This window comes from Bactrocera dorsalis, chromosome 3 (genome assembly GCF_023373825.1).
Source record: "Bactrocera dorsalis isolate Fly_Bdor chromosome 3, ASM2337382v1, whole genome shotgun sequence".
NCBI lineage: Eukaryota > Metazoa > Arthropoda > Insecta > Diptera > Tephritidae > Bactrocera > Bactrocera dorsalis.
Window position 1 is genome coordinate 82870233 of NC_064305.1, and position 26475 is coordinate 82896707.

Sequence of the window (26475 nt, forward strand, 5' to 3'; positions counted from 1 at the left end):
AAAATTAAATTATTGCATACTAAAAAAAATAACAACTACACTAACAACATCATTTTATAGTATAACAACTTAAGGATAAGTGTACGCTTAAACTAAGACGAAATTTACAAAACTCAACTAAAATACATTGGCCGATTGAGAAAAAAATATATATAAAAACCACTTGGTCAAAACAAAGTGCTCAAGAAACGCTGAAGTAGATAATCTAGTTCGATAACAACAATGCACCATTCAGTAACCGTAATCCGCATAACTGTGAAAAAACACGTGACATATGGTCGAGCGAAACGAGCTGACAACAGTGATAATATGCAGCGATTTGATAAGATAAATCTAGCGACGATCGAATTTATATATACAAGTGATTTAAGTGCATTGATGTCGCATATTTTATGATTACACAACGTTGAGACAGTAAAGACGTCACTACGGTGTTGTAACCAACTGGCACTTTGCGAATAAGCAAGTCAATCAATAATTTGATTTAATAAAAAATAGTGTAACTCTGCGCTCGGCGTTCTAAGGTGATGTAATTCCACTTTATTTTGCATTTAATTAGAAAAAAGTTAAATTCTATATTGTACAGTGCTCCTAACACTAATAACGGCACTTGACGCATTCGCTCGCACATCACGACCAGCACTCCTTATCGCCAATTTGTTCAAATTGTTCAGCGAATTACCACAAATTACATACGTTCGGACAAATACTGTAAACAAAATTTAATTAAAAATTTCTAAGTCATTATTTAATTTAAGCTAATTTATAAAATTTGTTTTCTTGTGTTTAGTTAATTTTGTTTTTCATTAAAAAATATAATATCGTTAATAGTTGCATGTTTGTTTATGACTTATGTTTGCCCGATTTCCTAGCGCTGGCAATGGAAGCACATTTGTGACTTAATTATGTGTACAGTTATATTTATATTATACAAAATTAACACGTTTTTCGAACTGTGTAGCGCCGATGAAGCACTTATTAACATTCGTGACTGAGTTGCTTACATATGTACAGGTTAGTAAGAGCCTTATAATGTCCAGGCTCTCACATACACACACACCTTTTGTTAGATAAAATACTTATTGTCTATGATACTTAGATGTATGACTTAAAAATCTACTGATATAAATAACATTATCGCAGGACGCAAGTGCAACGCAAGTATTGCAAACAAAAACAACAATATCCAGCGTTATCCGCACTACAGGAATCATTCTTAAGAGTCTTAACATAAACCCTAATCAACTAGGAGGTCTTCTGTGTGCTTAATGAACTACAACTACAAATAAAGGACCAACTAGTCCACGCGGCTTTGTTGGTCTATTGCGTGCCGTTCTCTGTGATTGTTATCTTTTTCTTATCACCATTCAGGAGTAACGCTGGCGATTCCGCATCCACCACGTTCAAGCGTTTGGCTAATGTCTCTTCGGGTGAATTCCAACTTTGCACTTCGGTCTTGCCAAATATGACGAAGAGTAAGTTGCCGACAAAGTAAAAACCGGCAGCGATGAAAAACACAATACGCCATTCGACCACATTTGTCTGCAAGAGCGGCATAAAAATAGTTTTAGTTAATAAAACGTCAAAGCGGTATAATTGATAAGTCAAACTTACCACATCGGTGACGACCAGGCCGACGGCCAGCGGCGCCAAAGCGCTCATCACATTCGCTGAGCCATTGGTGATGCCCATCAGCGTGCCCGCATAGTTTGGCGACAAATCAATATGGTTCACCTGGAAACCCAGGTAGGTAGCGCCACTGATGCCCACGGTGAGTGTCAGCAAGATCACAGCCAGTAAAGAATGTTCCTTCGTGACATAGCCGAGTCCAATAAGTGAGATCATTGGTATCCAATGGCCGATGGAGTTGAAGAATTTGCGACTGAAAGCCAATGATACATTCTCACGACGTGCCAACACCTTTGACAGGTAGATAAAGAAGAAACTGAGCAAAAGCATGACCGTATAGGGTAGAGACGATAGCAGAGCGCTATTCTTCATATCCACATCAAGTATGTTCTTCATGTAGTTGGGAATTTGTGTGAGTAGCGTCCAGAAGCCCCACATATGTGTGCAGTGTACGATGATCAGCGACAAAAATGGCGGTGAGGTGAAGATCTTGCTCCACGGGGTCGGCGCTACTGTAACTGGTGTCGAATCAACTTGTCCCAAAGAATTTTCGATGAATTTACGCTCCTCCAGTGAGATGGTTTTATGTTCAGCCGGTGTGCTGGCCGAAAAAATTAACCAACAGACACCCCAAAGTATACCCAAAGCGCCAGAGATGTAGAAAATACCGGGCCAACCGAGTGGTGATTCAGCGATGATACCGCTTATAGCCAATATAACAACAGTACCGAATTGTGAGCCGGAATAACAGAAAGTACTCAGCGCGCCACGTTCTTCGACGGGTGACCATTTCGCCAACATGGCATGCGTAGCTGGATGCACGGAACCTTGCAACAATCCTTGAACGACACGTAACGCAAACAACAACTGCCAACCGCCAAATTCAACAGCTAAAGGTGTGAGTAGCGTCAGCACGGAACAGAGCGTAATGCCAATTAGCAGTAATGTTTTCGCGCCGTATTTCTGTGCAATGTGTCCACCGGGTATTTGCGTAACGATGTAGCCCCAGAAAAAGCTGCTCAACACATAGGACTTGGTGCCTTCACTCCAATCGTATACCTGGAAGAAGAGAAATTTCTATGTTTAGGTGACTTTGTTTTTAAATGGAGCAAATGAGAAAGGTTTGGTAAATGTGATCCTCGATTCGAGGTTATCTAGACATCGCGAGTTTCGGAACTATATGTATATGCGAAGTGTTTGAAAATATTTGTTTGCTGAAGTTTTTTTTAAGAAATACAAATTTCTTGAAGGAATACAAAATTTTTCTTTAAAGGAAAGAAATCCCTAAGGATTTGAGATCCTTCCTTAAATAAAATGAAAGTGACAAGTATTGCTTAACTACAGATTTCAACAGAAAAATTAAAGCATAGAACTTAAAGGTACCGAATACCTTTAAGAAGATCCGTAAGATCAACAATCGCGCACTAACCTCATTTACCAACCCGAACTCTTACAATTAATTTCATTCCACACTCACCGTAAGGTTGCTGTTCGTGGAATTCCGATCCGTCATTGCCACAATGCCCACGCTGAGGTTGACGCGTAACGCATAACAAATCGATAGACAACAAAAACAAAGGAAACATTGTATATGTCTTGTACCGATGATCGGTGCTGTAAATAGAAAGCAGACGAAAAAGATGAAGATTAGTTTTCTGAGCAAAAATACAACTGCTGTATACTAATATTATAGCAAATAACTGTATGTAAGGAATGGCTTATCACTAAAACGCATAAATTCATACTAATGTATATAGTATTTATAATAAGTGAAGAATTCTTTGAATATGTCGCCATGAACTCGCCCTGAGCCGAACGTAAGTCTACAGTGCTTGAACCTTAAAAACTCATAACAATGCTGTAGCGTTGCTGATAAGCAAAAGTGTGGGCCACAAGCTGATTTGCGGATATTATTGTTGTATTTGTAGTGATCTCTTTGTTTATATGATCCATTCACTTGCTCACAGTTAGAATTAAGATTCACTTCTAGATTCTTTTTATCTTTTCTTACATGCGCGTACTAGTTGCTCAGTTTTTGAGATATCGATCTGAAAATTTGCACACATTCGTTTCTTCTTAAGATGCTATTCATTTGTTGAAACAGTCGATATCGTACCATTATAGCATATAGCTGCCATACAAACGATCGATCGAAATTAAGTTCTTGTAAGGAAAACTATTTTATTTTGCAAGATACCTTCACGAAATTCGAAATAGATTATTGGCCAAGATAGTTCTGTAATTTTCGAAGAAATTCTGCAGATCGGATCACTATAGCATATAGCTGCCATACAAACTGAACAATTAAAATCAAGTTCTTGTATGGAAAACTCTTTTATTTTACAAGATATCTGCACAAAATTCAGCACGGATTATTCACCAAAACAACTCTATAATCTCTGAAGAAATTGTGCAGATCGGATCACTATAGCATATAGCTGCCATACAAGCTGATCAATCAAAATCCATCACTTGCACGGAAATCGTTTTTATTTGTGGACGTTAATGCTTTATCTTGTTTCTAAACGCAGATTTTTTTGAATATTCTCATTGTAAAATAATTTTTTCTATCTGCAACACTTGCTTACTTTTGAACCACATTTTAACACTAGTGAAGTATGCACTTCCACCAAATACACTTGTATAATTTGTCTGAATCGATCGAGTGGATATAATTTGTATAGCCGAAATATCGTCGCGCTGGCTGTGTGCACAAAATGCTACTGACTAGACAGCCAAACGTTGTCCGGCGTTTAAAGGAAAGTTTTGACTTTCATCTAGCAAACATACATACATATATGTATATCAATATATATTCAAACAAAATGTCTATAAAACCTATGCAAACATATCTATGTCCAAGTCGACACGTAGGTACATATGTATGTTTGTGTGTAGGTGCGCGCACTCACTCCAGTGCCGCTTACTCTGGTAAATGACACTTACGAGCGCACTTGAGACACATATTTATATAACATGTTCGTATGACTGTGCACTTGTAAATTCATAAGTATATATGACTACACATACATACATACATAAATGTGTATCCTGCCTCTTGTTGCAGCCATCACTCAAGCCTACTTACTTACGGGTGATTAGTGAGCAGCTTCTTTCAACGATAAATATATTTGCGTTAGATAAGTGTTTTTAATGTTAAATCACATACACTCGTCTATAAACCCCTGTCTATGTGTGTGTGTGTGTGTGGGTACCTAAAGTGATCGGCTAAGATGGACAGGCTGTCTTAATGGCACGCAGCGAGCAGGTTAAACAGTCAGTTCGGTAAATATATATGTATGTGTAAGCCGCTGAAATTATGTTTGCTTAAACCACTTGAGGGTAAGAACGTGAGAAGTCTGGCATTTGGTTATGATAATGACTCAAACTCAAAGCACTGTTAACTTTTGTGATAACAATCTGATCATCTGAATGCGAAATCAGATCTAGTGATAGCCGATAAATTCATTGAAACTCAAGTTTAGTCCTTCATTGAAAGATTTTTTGTTGTTTAATACGCTGAAAATCGCTAACTAGTCCTTAACTAGTTACAAAGTAACCAGTTGGCATATGAGTTTATTTGTAGTATACAAATTCTGGCGCTAACGTTAAGCTATGGAACCATGTGTAGAAGTTCACGCAAGTCAGGAAAGTTCTCTGAGCGCCATTCACTTGGAAGTGGCCAGAAACGATTATTTTACATATGGCTCAAGCAGCTCATGACTTCCTGCCTTAGACCAAGTATCCTCTGGGTAGCCAAAAAACATCCGTTTGAAGGCGAGCTAAAGTGAGAAAGCGAAACATTCCTCCCTAGGATCTTGCGCTGGGTTTGAGACGTTACTTATTCGTCGGAACCGCCGATACCGAATCACTATAACATATACTTAGCTTTCATACAAAAACAAAATAAAGGTCTTTTAAACCCCTTTGTGCTCTAAGAAATACACCAGTGAAGAGTATTATTATTTTGTTGTGCCGGAAGTGAACGTTTTTCTAGTAACTTTTACAGTTATTTACACTGTGACTAGTTAGTATGGGCGAAAACTTAGCATGAGTGAGCAATACAAATCTACCGCTGTCAAGATTACCATACAAATTCACTTAGAATTTTTGTCAGTCATTTACTAAAACATAAATTTTCTCCGAGATAATTATTTTGTCATCGTAGAAAATTTATGCACCTCACTTCAATGTCGTCACGGAAATATTTTGCTCTCGCAGTCAAATATTTTGAAATTTCCAAAGGCATTTCTTTCTACTATTTACCCATACATGACTGTCTTGACTTATTCTTATTTTAGCGCCGTTTTTATTTTTGTCATGACAGCTCGTCATGTCCTTTACGTGACAGTACGCTTACAGCTAGAGAGCGGAGTTGAACGTCAACTGATAAATATCGCACGTCTGCTATGATAATGTCAAGAAAGAGTTTTATGGTTTTGATTGCGGCATTACATTTTAGTGACTTTATTTAAATTTAAATCTTATTTTTAATATTTCAAATATTTGCTTACGCTTAAGTGTTATTCAAACGGCTGCAACTGCCGCTGCAGATGCTGGAAACGTAAGCATTGCGGTATTTTCTGTCATGTTGTGATGTTATTATTTAGATTAAAAAGGCATTTGAGAGGCATTTTGCCACTTTGAGTTATTTTCCGTGCACACAAAGTTGTGTTTTGATTCCCAGAATTTTGTCTCGAGGCCACAAGTTCTTACGAATGACTTATTTATAAAATAATGCTTGAATGACTAAGTCAAAGTAGTTTCTTTAAGTTTTAAGTTGTTTGAAAATTATAGTCACTATAAGATCAATTGTAGAAACACATGAGGTGATGTAGTGACCGATGCCCGTACTAAAATTATGGAGAAAACACTTCTACAGCCTGCTGAATGGCAGTAAAAGAATACCACCAGGTGATGGTGAACCCAATTCCCCCAATCAATGACGATGTTCCATTGTCCGGCCATTAAGAAGTTCGATATCAATTACAACAAGGCGGTGGGGGCCAATAGATTTCCATCCGAGCTTTTCAAACACGGCGGCGAATCTGAAGAACCGTTGGTACGAGTTTTTCAGAGAAGGGTTCGGTGGAAAATTGGCGCCGTACAGTGAAAAGAAAGAACGACTGACGCGCTGTTTCAAACTCGGTTAAAACCGTGCAAGTCAATGTCAATAAAAAGAAGATACATACGTCATAGTTGTCAAAGCGTACGAACCCAATGCCTTACAACATAGACATTAAAACTGAAAGCTTCGTCAAAACAAATTTCCTTTAAGTATTTAAAATATTTTATGTCTAGCCGTCAACATTTTTCGGCATCTAATCTAAAATTAATTGGAATCTAAAATTATACATCCAGTATATTTGCTTGCCTACAAGACTGCCATCCTATCAAAAAATTTAAGTTTTTAAGATGCAGTATATATATATTTGCTTGTATGTATGAATATTTTTCTAAGAAAGCTAATATTTTCTGTTTATTAATTGTGGCTATTAGTCTTTAGGTGAGTCACTTTAGAAATGTTTGCCAAGTATATTAAAAAAAATAATATTTGCAAAGTGCAGTGAGGGCAACGTTTGTTGCAGTGGCGCCAAACATTGATTTTGGAGATAAATATTAAGCGGAAGAGAAGGAATTTTGATAGCAAATATTCCATTTAGGTATATAAAGGGTCTTTTTTCAGCTGTTATTATGTATGTAATTTTATTTGTGATGATGTTTAAAAGTACTACTAAATATTTATGTAGCTCATTATAATACTTAGATTATTGCAGGTATAATCTAAATGGATTTATATTTTGTTACTTATTTTGGTTTTGTACTTCGGTAAATGGAAATAAGGTCTATTTAACAATTAGCCTGAATGTAGGCAACGTTTGATTTGCTTTTGATATATTGCTATTTTATGTTGCCTACTTTTAGGTTGAGATACTACTGTGGGCAAGAAATAGTAAGACTTTTGAATTTTAATTTCGAATGAATAGATACCAATTCGTAGAAGTACAAAAATTGTAGTCGGCGACTTTTACTATGAGTGATATTATTCAACAAAGAAGTTCCATTAAATTATGTGTGGCGGCATCCAATTTCGGGTGCCGAAACGTTCAGAATGAAAGAAAAGGCCTTCGGTGTTAATTGTTTGTCGCGATCTAGTGTTTTTGCTTGTTACAAATTATTGAAAGAGGATCGAAAATGAGTTGACGACAAACTAATCCCTGAACGGCTATTAACATCAACTAATGGTCAACACATCAATGAAATAAAGAAATTGTTGTCTGAGAATTGACGATTAACAGCCAGAGATCTTACTGGCATCGTTAAGTAAAGCGAAAACGCGATTGGTTCCAAAACCACCAAATTTTTTTTGAAAACCAGCGACGCGTTGACGCGTGTAAAATAATGATTTCCGACCACCAGGATGTCATCAAACATAAAACTACTGAAGATAAGTCTCGGATTTAGGCTTAGGACCCAGGAACAAATGATCAATCGGCCGAATATCGTGCCAAAGGTGAGCCGAAACCGAAATAACAAAGCCAAAGCAGTCAAAAATCAAGGTTAAGTTTTCTTCGATTATCGAGATGTATTGCACTCTGAATTCCTTCCGATCCCCAAACTATAAACAAGGAGTACTATATCAGTATCCGATCCGATATCCGATCAAAATGAAATTCTTGTGTGTAAACTTTTTTTTTTATTTTTAGCTTGATAAAGTAATTTTCAACCTTTGACTCCAAGGTCATTCACTGTAGCTGTTTTTATATTTCAAGGTAAATTTTGTCACTTCGCAACCGTTTTAATGACATATCACTTTCTTGCACGCACTTGAAGGTTTATTGTGCCACACCTGCATTTGTAACACCTGCTTCAATCAGCTGATCACCATATTAAGTATTAGAATATGCCACAAAAACAAAAGAAAACGCATTAAAATGTTGTTTACAGCTTCACAAAAGCATCCACACCCACGAGCACGGTAACCAGCACATACGCCAACACTTATACGCAATTACTTATGTAAATTGGCAGATTCTTTTAAGAATAACACGAAGCAACCAGTTCAAATTTGCATTTAGGGTGTTTCCAGATGACATTAAGAAAGTCTTTTTAATAAAACACTTTTTTGTTGCGCGTGAAATTTCATTGAAATTCTTTCATTCTTTTTGGCATTAAAGCCGCTATGCCTTGAAGCGGTGGAAACACACCCACATACACGAACACACACGCTTTGAAGTGTGACAAGAATAACACAACGGAAATATATAAATTAGTGCACACATTTGCATACATACATACATACATACGTATCACATGCAGCAGGCGCTAAGTCACACACAACCACCGCCCGTGCATGCTTAATTCAAAATTGCCAAAATTGCATTAATATTGTATTGGTAATTAAATGCTGAATGAATGTGCAAAGCGCGGTGCGCTGCTCCATATTTAGCGCCAGCGTAGCGTTCCCGCTTGCGCTCCACAAAATGCGTCAGTGCGCGTTGTTGCTTTCTCACGCGGCCCAGCGCGGTCAATTAACGATGTGTAATGTGCTCGCAAGTGATTTGGAATTTTTTCCTATGGCGCGGAATCGCATTACAACAACAACAACGGTGACAACAAGAGCCACCACGAAGCGCACAAGTTGACCATAATTTTATTGTAATGATCGTAATCTGTTTGCCATATCAATTTATTATGGCAAATTATGTTTGTTTTTGTTTATAATTAGCAACACTTGACGTTTTTAGTTGCTTCTGTTCTTGTTCTGCTTCGCACACCATTAAATTACAAATTTCTCACTGCGTCAGCAAGCACAATGCCACAGGCGCACATTACAAAGCCATAAAGCCATACCAAAGTTAGCAGCGTAACAATGTCGTTCGCATGTCGGTATGCGCTTTGGCGTTTGGCTATTTTTAGCTGCGGGCCATAAGCAGAAAGCATCATTCTATACTTGGCTTCTAGTTAACCACATCGCAAGGGAATCCTACACGGCTGTTGGTTGTTTCGGCTTTTTAAGCGCTGACTCTGCGCTTTTTTGTTTCAATTTGTTGTTGTTTTTTTCCTTTTCTTCATAAGAATTGCGTGAAACTTGCTTACGAATTACATAAATGCAACAAAGCAGCGAAGAGGCTCAGCAAAAAGTAAAAGACTTGCAGTGTTGCGTTAGGAAAAAAACTGCAGTGTTTTTGTAAGTAATTTAAAGTGCATTAAAAATGTGGGTATGAAAAAAAAGGAATAAGCCGTTGAAAAAATTGCGTTCTTGTGACGCAAGTGTCATTCAAATTTAGTATTTTGCGTCAGTTGAGGCCTTGGACATGGACACAAAAAAGCCGTGAAGTCCAAAATATTTTGCATTAAGCTGATTATATGTCGTTTTAATCAGTTTCAACTTAAAAATAAAATGAAAATTTCTTTTATACTTGGTTAGGATCAATCTGTAGTCTTTTAGGTTAGGTTAGGTTAGATGGCTGATCGAAGATCGTACGTGGACTGCTATATGTAGGCCTTTGTAAAGCCATAGAAAAGAAGAATTCCTGTTCGAACTACAAAGTAGCAAAATGCTTAGTAGCCAATACAAATTTGCATAGGCGTTTAATTTCCACTCCCGCCAGTTCGGCGGGATCTCTGAAGGTATGCGCTCCCAAGTGTTTAGGTCTTGACCTCCCAAATACGGAACAAACGCGGAAGAAGGAAGTGTTGAGTTATTTCCTCCTCATCCTCTTCCATACAGCTTCTTCAAATGGCGTCTGGTAGGATTCCCAGTCTTACTGCGTGAACGCCAATAGGGCAATGGACTGCTAAAAGCCCCACAAAAAGGGAGAGGCTAGTCTCTCCGAAGGCAAAGCGATCACTAGATCTCCTGCGATCGATCTTGGACCAAAAGGCTTTTGAGCATGTACCGATGGTAGCCCTGAATTGGCCCAGCTTCCGCGAAGCCGAACTGTCTAGGAGTGGAACATAAGAAGATACGGAAGCTCCGACTCGTTCCCATTTTACTGATAGCGGTACTAGGATGCTTTTCCTTGCTACCTCATCAGCTTAACAATTTCCTGCGATTCCGCTATGGCCCGGCAGCCTCATCACATAGACACTCGATGCTATTGATAGCGAGTTTAAGCACTCCTCGACCAACCCTGAACGCACTGTAAATGAGTTCAAGGCTTATATCGCCACTCTGCTATCTGAGTGAATGGTCACTTCTCTGAAAAAAGCTGCAGATCTACTGCTACGTTAATGGCTGAATGATATTGCAATAGTCAGGAAAGTCTGAAGCTGAAGTTGATAGGGAGCTCCTGACAGTAAACCCCTCCACCAAGCTTAGCATCAGTCACATAGAAGGGTGTTCTTATCATCTCTTAAGAATCCACTCAACATATTTTGACTAGTTTTGAGTATGAATCGTGCCAATCCTAGACTCGTACCAAAAGACCTGGATCTTTTGCAAAGACGATAATCAGTAGAGGTCGTAGACAAGTTGTTCGAGAACAGTACTGGTGACGAGACGTGGGTTTATGAATATGACGTCGAAACTGTACAATAATCTAGCGAATATCGCTCCAAAAATTAGCCGAAGCAGACAATTTAAAATTCACTGAAGGACCTGAAGGCCGATGTCTGAGGCTTATTTGGATTGGATTTATCATTGGTATGACTGTATTGGCTCAAGAATAACAATTTTTGAAGGCGACAATAAAGATTTTTATAAAAATACCTGGAAATTGTTATTTTTTTCTCAATCCGGCCATTTTTAAAGACACCATTATTAGAAAAGAGATTACAACTGCTTGAATAGCTTCTTAAACCTGCGACCTTGCGGCAAATACAAAAAAACAGTGAATAGAGCAAAAACAAGTTTTAGAAAATACTTCCAGCGCTTTGGCTTTCGTCAAAACAGCAATAAATATCGGTAGTATTAATCGCGTCGCCTATTATGGGGAAAACACGTTCGTACCCAACCAAATAAGTACAAACACGATCACTGCATGCCGCCCAATTACAGGTGCATTTCCATTGAATTCTACAAGTGGGTTTCTGATTTATTTTGAAATTTGCTTACACACATACATACACACATATGTAATTGAACTTTTTAAATAGCTGTGGGGCCTGTGTCCCGGCGTTGCGAGCTCGCAGCCGGCTTCAACGGCCAACCCCCGCATTTTTGCGTTCGCATTAGCCTACAAGCTGGCTGACTGCTTTGCAAATAGGCCTTTGAACCCCGACTTCATGACTCAGTGATGCGATGACGTCGCATGTGATCGTGCCGTGGCTGTAGCTGATCACCTTCCTCTTCGGCTGCTCGTTATTTTTTTCGCATTTTTCGCCGACAATGTGTCGCTTTGTACGCCGGCAGCTAGGCGACTGCAGCTAAATAAATACACACTAATCTAGTTACTGGCAATGCAGCAAGCTTTATACCCTTGTATGTGTGTGTGTATGTGTATTTGTGGTGTGTCTAGTTCCAACGTGATCGCCAAGTCTCGTGCAATTTCGTCGCGCCGTCGTTGGAATGTTGCTGCCGTTGGCCTAAACTATGCTGCCGCCGTTCGCTGGCTGGCTGGCTGGCATTGCGTGTATTTTTAGCCATGTGCCACTCACGCCTCGCCAGTGTGCTTGATGTGCTCGCCATTGTGCATGTTTGTTGTTATTTTTTACTTTTCGCTTCATTTTGCATGCACTAACTTTGCACACGAACACGCAATTACTAGATAACAACGCGCTCTCTGGCGAACCGCATGAGACCGCAAGCGAACGCTTGGCTATTTGTGGAGCAACAAAAATTGACTCTATTTCTCTATTCAGTTTATCTCTCGCTCTATAAAATGTATTCGCTCTGTGTCGATAAAAATGTGCTTGTGTTCGTATCGCGGCGTGGCGAACGCGATTTTTGTTGCTTTTTGTTGTTGCGACTGCTCCGATTTTCATCGCACATTCTTGGATAGTGCCACGATAAACAGCAGCAACAACAACAGCAGGCAGCAAACGTGTTTATTTTTGCTATTTACGCGCCGCCGTGGAGTTTCACATGCTATTTGTGTGTTGGAGGCACGACTGACTTCATTCACCTCTACTGCGCCGCGCCCTCTCCTCAGCGCTCTAAGAATATCGCTTGCGCGCACTAATGTTTCAATATAGCAAAACCGCTCTCGTGCGAATTTTTTCTTAGATTTTAAAGTAAATATTTTATGCTCTTTATTTGCTGCTGTGCGCGCTCATTCACGTGATTGACGGCGCTCAACGTGTTCTACGCTTGGAACGCTTGCGTGTTGGTGTACACATGTGCAGACATATTTTTAGAATACTATATAGACATTTTTCAACACTTCAGCTTTTTTTAGTGTTTTTGTTAAAAAAAATTAATTTTCGTTACTTGTAGATAAGCGCCGTACATTTGTTGGTGTAAAATTACTCAGCGCTTCTGTGCGCACAGTTATGATAATTAGTTTTTTGTTAACATTTTTGTGTGTGTTTTTTTTAATTTTTTTTTAGCATTTTAGCTCCCAATAGTTGTTTTTTATATACATATATAGTGATATATATAGCTTAGTGACAACTTTGCTACTTTTTTTGCTTTTTTTTTGGTATTTTTTTTTGTTTATTTTCCCTTTTTATTAGCTTTCTTCGTCTTTTGCGTTTTTTCCTCCCCTCAATTAATTCATTTTGGACCGTGCCGCGCGGCATGGCTTGATAATTTTATGCGAATTTCACGCATTGCTCATGTGTTGTTAAATAATTAACACTTTCAGCGTTGAATCTCGTAATTGTTGTTAAGGGCGTGTCGTTTTTATTATAGCATATGCTCAGGCATGGAATTTGGGCTAACAAAATAATTGAATAATTTACTTTTGGAACTTAGAGCGCTGTCGCGTACAGCTGAGGGCTTTGTTAGCGCTTGGCGCGTATTGAAAATCGAAGCGCACACATTTCTAACTAAAATAACGCAAAAATATTCCACGTTTTTATATGCCAAATAAGCCTTTATCATTTAATTGCATTTTATGTTTGACAATCAAACCGGTTGTTTGCTAAAATTAACGCCGAAATGTCATTTAAGGGAGCATGCGCGGCGTGAAATAAAAACAAAGCGGATGAAATAACAACAAATCGCATGAAATAACAACAAATTGCGGCAATTTCGTGCAATCTTCCGGTGAGTTCAAGTTCCTCATGCCGGATATAAGGCCAGATAAAGATCTGCACTTGAAATATGACCAAACTAAAAGCCGCGCGGTCATAATAAATTTCCCATATCACCCACAAACACTTAAAAAATGTGTAAAATAAGCACACACGCTGATTCATCAGTAACCTTGAGTAGCACAGCAAGTTAAAAAACAAAGAAAAATTAAAAAAAAAAACCTTAAAAAAACATAAACAATTTTTGCAATAAATCGCGAATAAATGTCAATTAATGCTTAAAGCGCATATAATAAATATTATTACAAACAAGAAAAGAATACAAAAAAATATTTATAAGTACAAACTCTCAGTTTTAATAAGCAACTTTCCTTACAAACCGCGCGTTTTTGCAGAAACCGCAACCGCGCTACCGTTCAATGCCACGCATTGTCTATCAGCCGCGCAAGTGACCCCAGCGAAACCGAATTGCCCAACGCGCTCAGGCGCAGACAGCAAGCGGCCACCATTGATTACAATAAATATTAATTATTGACTATATAAAAAACATAAATATATTAATAAAATCTGTAAACAAGCAAATGAAAGCGAATAAACTCGCGCCGCAATTGATATGAGCTTTCAATGTCGCCGTTACGACAAATTAATCAATACAAAACAAAATTTGAAACAAACAGAAAAAAATGAAATTTTAACAGAAAAAAATGAAATTTTAAGCAGAAAATTTTTTTTTTGGTTTTTTATAACGCAAATAAAAATTAATTAATTTACTGCTACCCAAACTGCTCAATATTTCGTAATGTTTTTGTGCCAATCACACAATTTGGCTGATCGTTATCAATTGGTGCTCGCCACGCTTGTGGAAGTTGCGTGTTGATTCGACTTTCTGTGTCACTGGATGACTTTTTGCTATCCACTTCACTTGCCATTTGACGCATGCAGATATTTATTTGTTTTTTATCTATATATTAGAATAACGTAAGTCCAAATTTTTATTGACGCATTGAAAAACGTGCGCTGCTGAAGCTGTCAGTGATGATGATTTGTTTATGAAAGTCATTGCATTTAAGTGGAAAAAGGTTAAAGGGAGAATATTGATCGCGAAGTTGAATTTAGTTCTCAGAGTAAGCTTAACTGAGCCTACTAAGTAGTATAGTACGGAACTTGAAGAAAAAGAGATGTCGAAGCTTTTAGGGCTTTCTTTGAGCTTTTGTGATTTTTAAAGCTTTTTGGGTTTTGATATGGGTATTAATATGGATACTTAAGATTTTCTGAGCCTTCTAAATGGTATAGTAGAGAACTCGAAGTTGAAGCTTTTCTAAGCTTTTTGGGATTTTTTTGAGCTTTCGTGATTTTCAAATTTTTATGATATTAATATTGATATTCAGGCTTTTCTGAGCCTTCTAAATTGTATAGTAGGAGCTTTAGTAAGCTTTTAAGGCTTTCTTTGAACTTTTGTGATTTTTTAAACTTGTTGGTGTTTGATGGTATTATTATAAATATTTAGGATTTTCTGAGCCTTCTAAATGGTATAGTAGGGAACCAGAAGTTTAATCTTTTATAAGTTTTTAAAGCTTTCATTGAACTTTTGCGATTTTCAAAGCCTTTCGGATTTTTATAGTATTAATATAGATTATACTAATGTATAGTAGGGAACTCGAAGGTGAAGCTTTTAAGGCTTTCTTTGAGCTTTTATGGTTTTCAATTTTTTTGGGTTTTGTTGGTGTTAATATAGATATTTAGATATTTTTCTTTGCTTTAATTTTGTCGAGCTTTTGAAACTTTCGTAAGCTTATACAAATATAATCAATGTTAGAAACAAATTTATTCCTTTCCGGTCAAGTTGAACTTTGTTTTGAATTCAGTTATATTTAATTTATAAGTATTTCTTGAAAGAAAATATATTTGTCCTTAGATGGCGTACTTTGACTTTCATTCAGCCATCTAGCGAAACTTTTGTGAAGCTTTGAAAGCTGTGTTGTTTCCTTTATTCAATCTTTTCTAACAGCACTCTTAACAACATTGTCTTATTTTGAAAAAAGTTTTGTAAAGCTTTAAAAGCTGTGAATTTTTTTTTATAAATTTTTTTTGTGAGAAAATGCTTAACAACTTTTTCTTATATTTTGTAAAAGCTTTTTGGCCTTTAAGATCTATCATGTCACTAGTTCCTAGCTTAACATTTATTCGGTATTATGTTACATTGTAAGCTTTGTAGGGCATGTAAAGCACCGATCGTACATATGTAATCAATGAAAACTTTTAGAGGACGCAGACGCTAAAGATTGATTCATGCGATAACTTCGTTTACGGCAAGTCAGTTTCACACATACTTATTTCTTCTTCTTTACTAGCGTAGACACTGCTTACGCCGTTATAGCTGAGTTGATATATTTATATTTACAAACATAAAATAAACGAACAAATTTAATATTATATAAATATATAGCTGTTTATTGAGTGTAGTGGGATTGTAAAAAAATATTGAATAGGAACTTTTTCCATATAAAAAATCGATCGAAGTGCTGAGTGCCCGAAAACTCATAACATAAACCCAATTTATTATTTAGAACAGCAAATGAACCAATCTTATCTAACTGGCAATTGCGTCGATAAATTTACGCCAAATTCGGCGCACTAAAGCAAGCTTAGTTAACGGTCACACTTTTATGAAAGAATTTTATAGCTAAAAATTTTCCGTTTTAATAAATTTGCGTCGGCAGCTTTCTGTGCTTTTCAACTTTTTATGGTCAGTTTATTTATTTTATTTTAGTTAACTGTTTTGATATTTGCCACGACATTGAGTTGAGTCAGACAGTTATTTACTTGAAATATATGACTTTTCGCTTGTAGCTATAACTTTGATAAGGCAACTGTTTATTTTTACCTTTTTGCTATTTATAATATGATGAAGTGCTTGACTTGTTTTCGTTTATTTTATAGGATTTTACTCTGCGCATGATCGCTACGTTAGTTATCTGCTGAAGTTTAGTAAATTGTGCAATGATAAGCATTAAAGTAATTTAGTAGATAGTGAATAAATAAATCAATAGATAATTGCTTACAGCAGATAAGCAACTCAGCTCTGTTTATTACTAGACTTATTGAGAATAAGCGAGTCCTAAAATGTTGGCTTTAAGTCAAAATGCATATTTAGTAACAATAATTTTAGTTTTTATGACGACAACAAATCAACCAAAAATGCTTACTTTGGTACTGGTTTGCAATTAGTTAGATGCTATAATTTTTTTTTTTTAATTTAATATCATTTTTTGTGCCAAAAAGTATGCAAAACGTACTTCTATCAACTCAACCGAAAGTGGTTATTCTCGAACAAGTTTACAACTAGTTAGATGCTATAAAAATATTTGTGTCAATAATTATACCAAAAGTACTTCTATCAACTCAACCGAAAGTGGTTATTCTCGAACAAGTTTACAACTAGTTAGATGCTATAAAACTTTTTTTATTTATTTAATATCATTTTTTTGTGCTAATAATTATACAAACAGTTATTTTATTAACTCAACCAGGAGTGGTTATTTTCGGACTAGTTTGTCACCAGTTAGATGCTATATTTTTTTTTATTTAATAACATTGTTTTCGTTTCAATAATTATACGAAAAGTATTTTTACCAACTTATATAGAAGTGATTACTTTCGGACTAGTTTGCAACTAGTCCGTTGCAGTTTAAAAATTTCATATTTTCTCAGTGTCATGTTAAACTATCAAATATGCAAATTTATTTGAGTTCTTACGTTATCAACGCTGCGTACTGTTAATTATTACTCGTAGTACTTTGAAAATACGCTTGATTAGCAGTATTTTTCAGAAAAAAAATTTTCTATACACACTGCATGTATTTATACTTAAAGAGAATTTACTCAGTTTGAAGAATATGGAAATGCTTTTCATTTTCCATTTTTCGCTACCCACTATTTCGGCTTTTTTGCATATTTGTTTTATTTTAAGTTCCAAGCGGCACGCGGTTTTAATGATAGTACAACAAAAAGAAGAGTGTCAAAATAAAATAAAAATACAAAATTACTTAAAAATAAAACAAAATTCGTCTAACACTACTTTCTCTAGGCGTTCGTTCTTTTTTTTATTGTTGTGGCTTAGAGGCGTGTGTGGGATCAGCAGCGTGTTTGTCTATAGCTATTCTCTCACTGTCGCTATTTTTATTATGTGTTTTAAATTTACGTGGCAAATATGTATTTGCTTCACTTGGCACTGGTTTGTTTGCTTGTGTTCACCTTTTGAATTTAAAAATAAATTTATTTAAATTTTCGGTCAACGGCGTGTGATCACGCAAGCAATGTAGCGGCTACTGTTTAGTCTATTGTTATTACTTGCAATTGCCAAATGTTTTTATTTACAATTTTCGTTTTTTTTTTCAATTAATTTTTGGCTAATTTGTAATTAAATGTGACCTTAATATTTTTTTGAAAAAAAAATTTTGTTTGAAAAAAAAAATATTTGAATAAATTCTTTTGTTGAATTTGAATCACATGTTTTTTTTATTTTTGAGATTTATTTTGGGAAAAAAAAAGTCAAATTAAGTTTTTTATCGAATATGTTTCTTAATTTAATTTTAATATTTTTTTTATATACATTTTTTTATTTCTATAATTTTTTTCTTTTTTTATAACTTTTTTTTCTCAAATAAACACACATTTCACCAACAAAGCGCATCCGTTTGTAAATTTTAAATTCATTATTATTATCTACCGCTTTAAGCACATAACTGTATGTATGTATATGTATGTACTTTTTTATTTTCGGCATAAATAATTTCACATAATAAATTCTTGTTGATTGCCACTTGTAATGCAAATATTCCAAAGTTATACCAACTAAATTTGTTTTCATGCACTCACACACACACAAATGCGCTGCAAGTATTACAAAAGATGCGGTATTGTGTATTTACATATTTAAAAATACTAATTTGTGCTTATAAGTGTGTATGAGTATTTATATATAAATACAATTGCATGAGAATATGTAAATAAATGCATTTGTACTGTTGTTGTTTTCGCTAGAGTGTTTTCGCTTTGTTCGGTTGCGTATATAGCGACATACATACATACATACTTTTTGTATATTTATGCATATTTTTACATACATACATATGTATATACTACAGTATTTATATTATTTTAGCACAGTATAGTCACATAAATATATGAAAAAAATATATATTTCGAATCGTCGGTTCTTTCAATAGCAAGCGATATGGCACGTTGACTTTTGAAGAAATTGTAAATATACATACATATATATTTAATATACATGCATATGTATATACATACGTTTGAAATAAGATTTTATTTATTAGCTAGTTAGTATAAGCACTCTACAATGTTATTAGCACTTCATTACTGAATATTGTTTAATTTTAGCAACAAAAATATTACATATTAAGACCTTATTTGTTTTAATTATAAACGCAAAACTGCTAGAAATTTAGCTGTTTCTCGTAATTGAAGTCATTTGGTCAAAATTATTACTGTTTACATGTTGTTTTTGCTTATAGCAGACATTTTAGTCATGTATTCATTGAGAGATTTTTATAAATTGGTTGAGAATTACACACGAGAAATGAAAAATGAGTATAGCAGTAGAAAACTTACTTATTGCTTAGTATTGTTTTGAGCTCTGAAGTTCACCGACAACACATAAAGAGTGCAGACTCGAAGCAAAGTTACTTTATTTTATTTATTTTTTTTCAACAAACCGCCCGTCTGTATACTTATGCGATTTACTCCCTCAGGTTTTGAGAAATGATGCTGAAATTTCGCACACAGCCCTTTCTCTCTATGCAGCTGCTTATGTGTAGTAACTGCCGATTTTGCACTACTAGAACATATAGCTGCCATACAAACTGATCGGTTTAAATTAAGTGCTTATATGGAAAACTTTTCGTTTGACGAGATCTCTTTATGAAATTCGGCAGAGGTTATTACCAAAGACAATGCTACGATATCTGAACAAATCGTTGAGATCGAACCACTATATGATATAGCTACCATATAATATGATCGGCCAAAATCAAACCCTTATATAGAAAAGTTTTTTATTTGTCCAGATATCATCATGAAATTTGACACAGATTAATTTCGAATTCAATGCTATAGTATCCTAAAAAATTGTTTAGATCGGACGACTCTAGCATATAGCTGCCATACAAACTTGGCAAAATCAAGTAAATTTATTTTCCTGTGTCTTATAAGAATTGCACTCTGAAGAGTGTTTTAGCTACTTTGCAACCTAAGTTCACAGTTTTGCTGATATTTATTTTAATGACGCCCCTTTACCGTGATTTATACTTATTTCATCATATTTTTGAGCGCCTTTTTATATAAAAATGTGATGAATTCAAAATACACTGTTGCCAATTTTCTTTATTAAATCATTTAAATGCATTACATTACAAAACACTTTACATAATCCTCATCAAAAACTAACAACAAAACTAAGCAACAAAAATTTAAAATTGCTTATTACATAGTATATTTATTAGTCAACACAACAAGTTAACACCTTATCAGAAATTGTCATGCCTTCCTAGAAAGTCGAACTATGCAATACACCACTACAATATGAGAGCAATAACAAAAATAAACACATTAGATCCATACCAGCTGAATGCGGTATTTAAGGCGTTATCTGGTATTTATGAGCATACTAACAGCTAGCATCAAAAAGAATTCCATGTAAACTTGTATATATGTACATATGTATGAATATAAGTATGTGGTGTGTAGTAAAGTCGGTTTAGTAATCAGCGTTTTTCCACAGCGCTCACTCCTATTCGAGTATGCATAGAAATTCGTAGAACACATGTTTCACAAACTAGTTTCTTGCCGCAATTGAAAATGTGTTAGTGCAGCTCTACTCAAAGCGAATAAGCGCACACAAACAGGTACATATATACTCTGGTGACTTCCATAAGCACATGATGTGTGCACGTGCTGGCTGCAGAGGAATGTGTTGTCCATCCAGTTGAATATGCTGCACATATATGTATGTATGTATGTATGCATGTGGCCTGTGTTTGTGCGCGCTAATCAGCGAGTACGAGCAATAGAATGACAAAGCAACAGGCGAGCAGCCGAAAAGCCGACAAAACGGCCGGTCGGCCGGTGCACGAATCTCAATGGACTTTGAGTTGGTGCGCACACAACTACATACATACATATCTATGCTTGTATGTATATGTTTGCAGACACTTTTATGAGTTTGTAGGCACCCAACAGCATCGCTGGTGCATTTGACGCACTTGCGTGTGTGCGTGCGCCAAGATGCCGCTGGCTGCATCTTGACTATCGTCTGCATCGCTGTGTCTATTGCCAGCAGAGAGAAAGTGATTGAGGCCAACGGCGAAGACATTGAGTGAAATAAATACGAGAAAATTCGAAAATGCTTAATTTACACTTGAAGGATAATGGCAATTGAGCAGCGCAAGGGCCGCTAAGGCGGAAGAGCGATACATAGTTGCCACTATTTGCATTCACGTGGGATATTTGCTTGTTTGTGCACGTATGTGTGGGTGTGTGCAAGTGCATTTAGCATAAGTAAGCAATCAAGTATTTGATGGTTCTAATTGTAATTGTCATGCACAATTTTAAATTTAATTGTTGTACATTTCCATATCAGTTACCGTTGATATAACGGTATATGTATGTAAGTATGCTAAATAAGCGAAGTACAGTCAGCCGCTCACGCGAATGTCATTCATTCATATCATAAGCACTTAAAAAGTAAAATAATAATAAAATATTGTTGGAAACAAGCGGCGAGCAAAGTAATATTAGATAATGGTAAATATTAATGAGTAATAGCCTTTAATAGCGCAATGACTTGTATTTATACAGATATGTAATTAAAATGCACGAGTAGATGCATATTTCTAAAAACAGAAAACAAATATTTGCAAATTCGCTCAACAAATAATTGCGAAATGGAAGGAAGCTAGGCTGAAATCACGCTAGAAAGTGTGCGACGCCGTAAGATTACTATTGAACGCAATTAACGCCAATATTACTTGAATCTACTTGTTTTGAAATGACTTGTAGAAAATAGTTAGCAATAATTATTTAATTTTATTGTGCAATAAATGTAAAGGCATAGAAATGCGTAATTTAGAGAAAACGATTATGTTATCAATTATAAGATGGTTATATTATTTTCTACAAAAATTTTAAATAAAAAAGCAAAAAAAAAAATAAAAATATAAAGAAAAATTAAAAAAAAAACAAATTTAAAAATATTAAAAAAAAATTAAGATTAAATAAAACGAGGAAAATATTTCAATTTATTGGGAACAAATTATTAACAAAGTACAATTAAAATTTTTCAAATAAAAAAGTTAAAAAAATATTAAACTAAAAAAAATAATATTAAATAAAACGTAGAAAATATTTCTAATATTTTTGTATAAAAAATTAATGTTATAAAAAATTTTTTGTGAACAAATTAATAAATTATAATTACAATTTTACAAATACTTTTATTGACATTTCACAAGACTTTTACTAAGCCACGTTAATGAAGTAACAGTAGTTAACCAAATTCCAATTATTTCGCGCGCCAGTTAGTCAATATTATGGTACACAATTTCTAAACCACATGTCTAATTGCCATTACACAACTCAATTATGCCATTTCCATTGTGCAAATGTTTATTGAACACTATTCTTTCTGCAACTTTTTGCTTTTGTGCAAATAAGTTGCCAACTTCAATTCGCTTCCGGCCGTAATTAGCCGCAACTGTAGCAAAAACAAAGCGCTGTCTGAGCACTGTCAGAGCGTTCTTTAGTAACTAGCAACTAAAACAAAGAGCATTCACGCTAATCACACACACACACACACACACACAATTTTTTATATATATATATTCCTATTTTATTTGTAAACGCGTGTTTAATTGTTGTTGCACAAAATTTTTGTTTTAATTCCAGCATTTCCTTTCCACATTATTTGAATTCACTCGCCAAGTGTGCAAAGCGTGTTGAAACGGGCTTTGGCGAATTACGAACATACTAATATTGAATGTTTACTGTTCGTGTTGCTAATTTCGAATTTTACTAGTTTGAGTTTGTTTTAGAAGCGCGATTTTTTAAGAATTTTTATGGAGTCTTAGCTCTTGTTTTTATTTGAATTTGCCAAATTTTTTCGTCACTTTTGAGAAAAAGCCCACAAAATTGTTTCAATTATTTAGAAAGAAAAAGCTTATCAGCTTGATTTTATATACATAAAAATATTCTTAATTTTCTCTTATTCCAAATTCCATGTACGTCTTTATAAGCATTTTGTTTTCTGCACATTGCGATTATAAAATTCTGAAATGCTATTGTACTTTTGCACTTGGTCACGTGTGCCGTTTAAGTCTTTATCAGTCAAGTATGGTGCTTGTGTTGGGTGTTGAGATTTGAAAATATTTTTGTGGCATTTAAAGTTGCTCGTTTTGAATTAAGATATTAATTTTGCAAAATATTTATGATTTTAAGGCGAGCTTTGCATTGGGATCAGCTCAAAAATAAAAATATGATAATAATAAAAAATATATAAAAAAAAAAATTAATAAAAATATCTAAAAATATCAAAAAAATTAATATCAAAAAAATATTTTTTTAAATATAAAAAAAAAAAAATCAAAATATCAAAAAAAAAATTTGTTTAACATTCTTTAAATTAATATGAATCTCCAGCTGCTTGGGCTTACTGCCAAAATGCAAAATAAACATTTTGTCAGTGTTGTAATAAATATAACACAGTTCTTATATTTTTTAATTGGATTTAAAAATTAAAATTTTCACGAAAATATATTTATTTTTATTTGTTATTGTTGCCAAATGTATCAATTAACAAATTTTAATAATTAAAAAAAAAAAATTTCATAAAAAAATATTTTTTGATATTTTTCTACTAAAAATTTCGGAAGTTTTATATATATTTCAAAGCTGTAACACTCCAAATCCTTGTACAATTTTTTTCGGTAAAAAAATTATATTGTTTTATTTTTTAATTTTCTTACATTTAAAAAATTTTTCAACTTATGTCGTTTCTTTAAAATAAATTTTAAAGTAATTATATTTTAAAGATTTGTAAAATTAAAACGAAAATTTAAATATTTTTATTTTCGAATATTATGCTTTAATTTTTATGTTTTTCACATTTTTATTTTTTTCGCTAATAAATAAGTTTTCAGTATTTTAGCGAAACAAAAATCTATTTATCAATATAGTTAGTAGTTGCTGTTCTTCTAAAAAAAATCTAGCACAGAATATAATCTACATGAAAAATTGCGAAATACGCATTTGTTTGTGTTCTAGTTAAGTTGTGATAAGCAAAGCTAACCACGTGTGAGCTTGAAATATTTGGAACAAAAGCTTGCTAATGTCAGCGAAGACTGCGTTGAGCACTTGTTGATGTGGTATTCTTTATATATAATATTAAATGCATACATATATTAAAAATGTAAGTTTTTTTTTGTTTAAAACCACAAAACTTATCAAAAAAAATGTGCTAAATAACTTTCAAAAATATAAAAAAAATATTCCAAAATTTTTTTAAGCAATTTCCTGAAAAATTTTTTTATTTGAAACTACAAATGTAGTAAAAAAAAATTTTAGAAAAAAAAATTTAAAAATTTTTTACAAAAACTTAAAAAAAAATTAAAAAAAAAAATTAAATTAAAATTTAAAACTTCAAAAATAATTTTTCAACAAAAAATGTTCTAAATTTCTTTTAACAATATGTAAAAAATTGAGTTTTAAAATTTTTTAAAAGCAACTTCTTAAATTTTTTTAACTACAAAAGTATTAGAAAGTAAGTTTTTAAACAAACAAAAATTTCATTTTTTTTTGCAAAAAGCAACCAAATTTCAAAGTAAAAAGAAATACAAAGCAAAAATTTTCGAAATTAAAAAAAAAAATTTTTTTCTAAACAGTTTTCTAAAATATAACGAACTCATATTTCAAATAGACATCACTAAAAATGACACAATAATATTCGCAATTGTTGTAGTTGGATTTTTCGCACTAAAAATATTTTAATTTAATTTATCTTTTAACATTTCCTGTCAATTGACTACTAATACTTTCATTCAAAACTGCGTTTTCAAGCTTTACCTTTTTCAAAACGCCTGTTTTTCACCATATTTCCTGCTACAGCTGCCGTTCTTGCGTTGAAACTTGCACGAATTTGATGAAAAAACGCTTTGTTGTTGCTGTATTATGCGTTCAAGTATTGCTGTACGCAATGTCACTTGTATAGTATGTATTTTTTGTTGTTGCACAAATATATTTATATAATTTTATCTAATCAATTGAAACGGCATATATATTTTGTATAGCTTTTCGCCACGACTTTTCTCAATACCGTAGCACACGCGCACGTTTTTCTACGCTTTCTGCGTTAGACTGAGCAGCACTGCAAATAAAACGTGTGTAAACCGCGAAGCTATGAAATCAACAGGCGCCGATGACGTAAATCGACAAGCGACCAATTTGACTTTGATAGCAGTTGCTGTTGTTGTTGTTGATAATACGATTGGCTACAACCTTTGCATTCGTTGATTAGCGCACACACTCGCACACGACTTGGCGACGATTTTTTAGACGATTGAACCGAAAATCACTTTTTCCTCAAAATTTATTTTGACGCGATCACGAGAATTTCGTATTTAATTTCTATTTTAAAATTTTCCCGTTTGTGTTGTTGTTGTTGCGTTTGTGAGTAGTTATGTGTGTGTATCTGTACCGTTTTCTAAGATGCGTGTTGAACGTTGAAATGAAATTTTCACGCGTTCTCGTTTGAGAAGCGTTCTGAAGTCGACTGCTTGAAGTGAACGTGTTGGCAATGCTTTTATATAAATAAAACTGATCGCAACCGAAAAGGCGCGCGCGGGCACATTTGTGCTGCGCGGACAACAGCGCGCGCACACACACACACGCGCGCGAACTCAGCATTGACAGCAGCGCCAACAACAAAGAGCAAAAGTAACAAAATAAAAGAGATGCCATCGGCTTCTAACTGCTAGCAGCAGCAATGCGGTAGAGGCGCCGTTACACACACACACACAGATACGCGTGCGGCATAGGCACCTACACACGTAGAAGAATGCATCACTGAGCGCTAGTACGCATACTAGTTTCACTCGGTTAGTAATAACAGCAACAACGCAGCGTGAGTATAAGGAGCGGTCAGCGCGGCGCATAGTAAGCACACACGCGCGCACACATACAGCGGCATGCGCTCACCAAAATAAAGCGAAAAAGTCAGACAAGCAGGCAGCTATGAGCGCGGCGCGTATATGTGCGTGATTATTGCTGGCGCGCTGCGTGAAGCTCTTGCCGATCTACTGTACATGCTGCTGCAACGCTGCCGGTAAGCGAAGGCGCCGCGCACATATGTATGCACGCGCAGGTGACATTTCTCATTTGCGCTGAGCGAAATGCGCGCGCTCTCTTCAAATACTTAAACGCGCACGAGTGAGCGTAAGCCGGCGCAGCATTTGACTTCTGATGAGTGCCCGCGCACTTGTTGCTATGACTCTTCTTACATTTTCACACATATACACAATCTCTCGCTGACACACTCACACATTAGCATGCAATCTGCTCTTTTCTATGAACTGGCCTATTTCTCAGCAGCCAGGTGGTTATCAATGGCGAAGAGAGTGCGGAAATCTGCATGCA

At 34.9% G+C, this 26475-nt stretch overlaps 1 protein-coding gene across 2 annotated transcripts; it reads right to left on the reverse strand.

Annotated features, from left to right (window-relative positions):
• Positions 1 to 796: 796 nt before the first annotated feature.
• Positions 797 to 25627, reverse strand: LOC105226226 (putative inorganic phosphate cotransporter). Of its 2 annotated transcripts, none has more exons than XM_029550171.2 (4): positions 24907 to 25627; positions 3107 to 3243; positions 1615 to 2688; positions 797 to 1542 (listed from the first exon to the last, which is right to left on the reverse strand). In XM_029550171.2, exons 1-4 carry the CDS (start codon positions 24932 to 24934, stop codon positions 1321 to 1323), a joined length of 1461 nt encoding a protein of 486 aa, XP_029406031.2. In that variant the 5' UTR covers positions 24935 to 25627; the 3' UTR covers positions 797 to 1320. The 2 variants fall into 2 exon arrangements, with proteins under 2 accessions (XP_029406031.2, XP_049308314.1); XM_049452357.1 differs by lacking the exon at positions 24907 to 25627 and adding an exon at positions 4218 to 4377.
• Positions 25628 to 26475: the final 848 nt, after the last annotated feature.

Coding starts and splice junctions, on each gene's coding strand:
- LOC105226226 (XM_029550171.2), bottom strand. CDS start 24,934: ATGGTGAAAAACAGGCGTTTTGAAAAAG. Junction 2,689..3,106: donor CCACGAACAGCAACCTTACG/GTGAGTGTGGAA, acceptor CTCTTCTTCCAG/GTATACGATTGGAGTGAAGG. Junction 1,543..1,614: donor GCCTGGTCGTCACCGATGTG/GTAAGTTTGACT, acceptor CCGCTCTTGCAG/ACAAATGTGGTCGAATGGCG.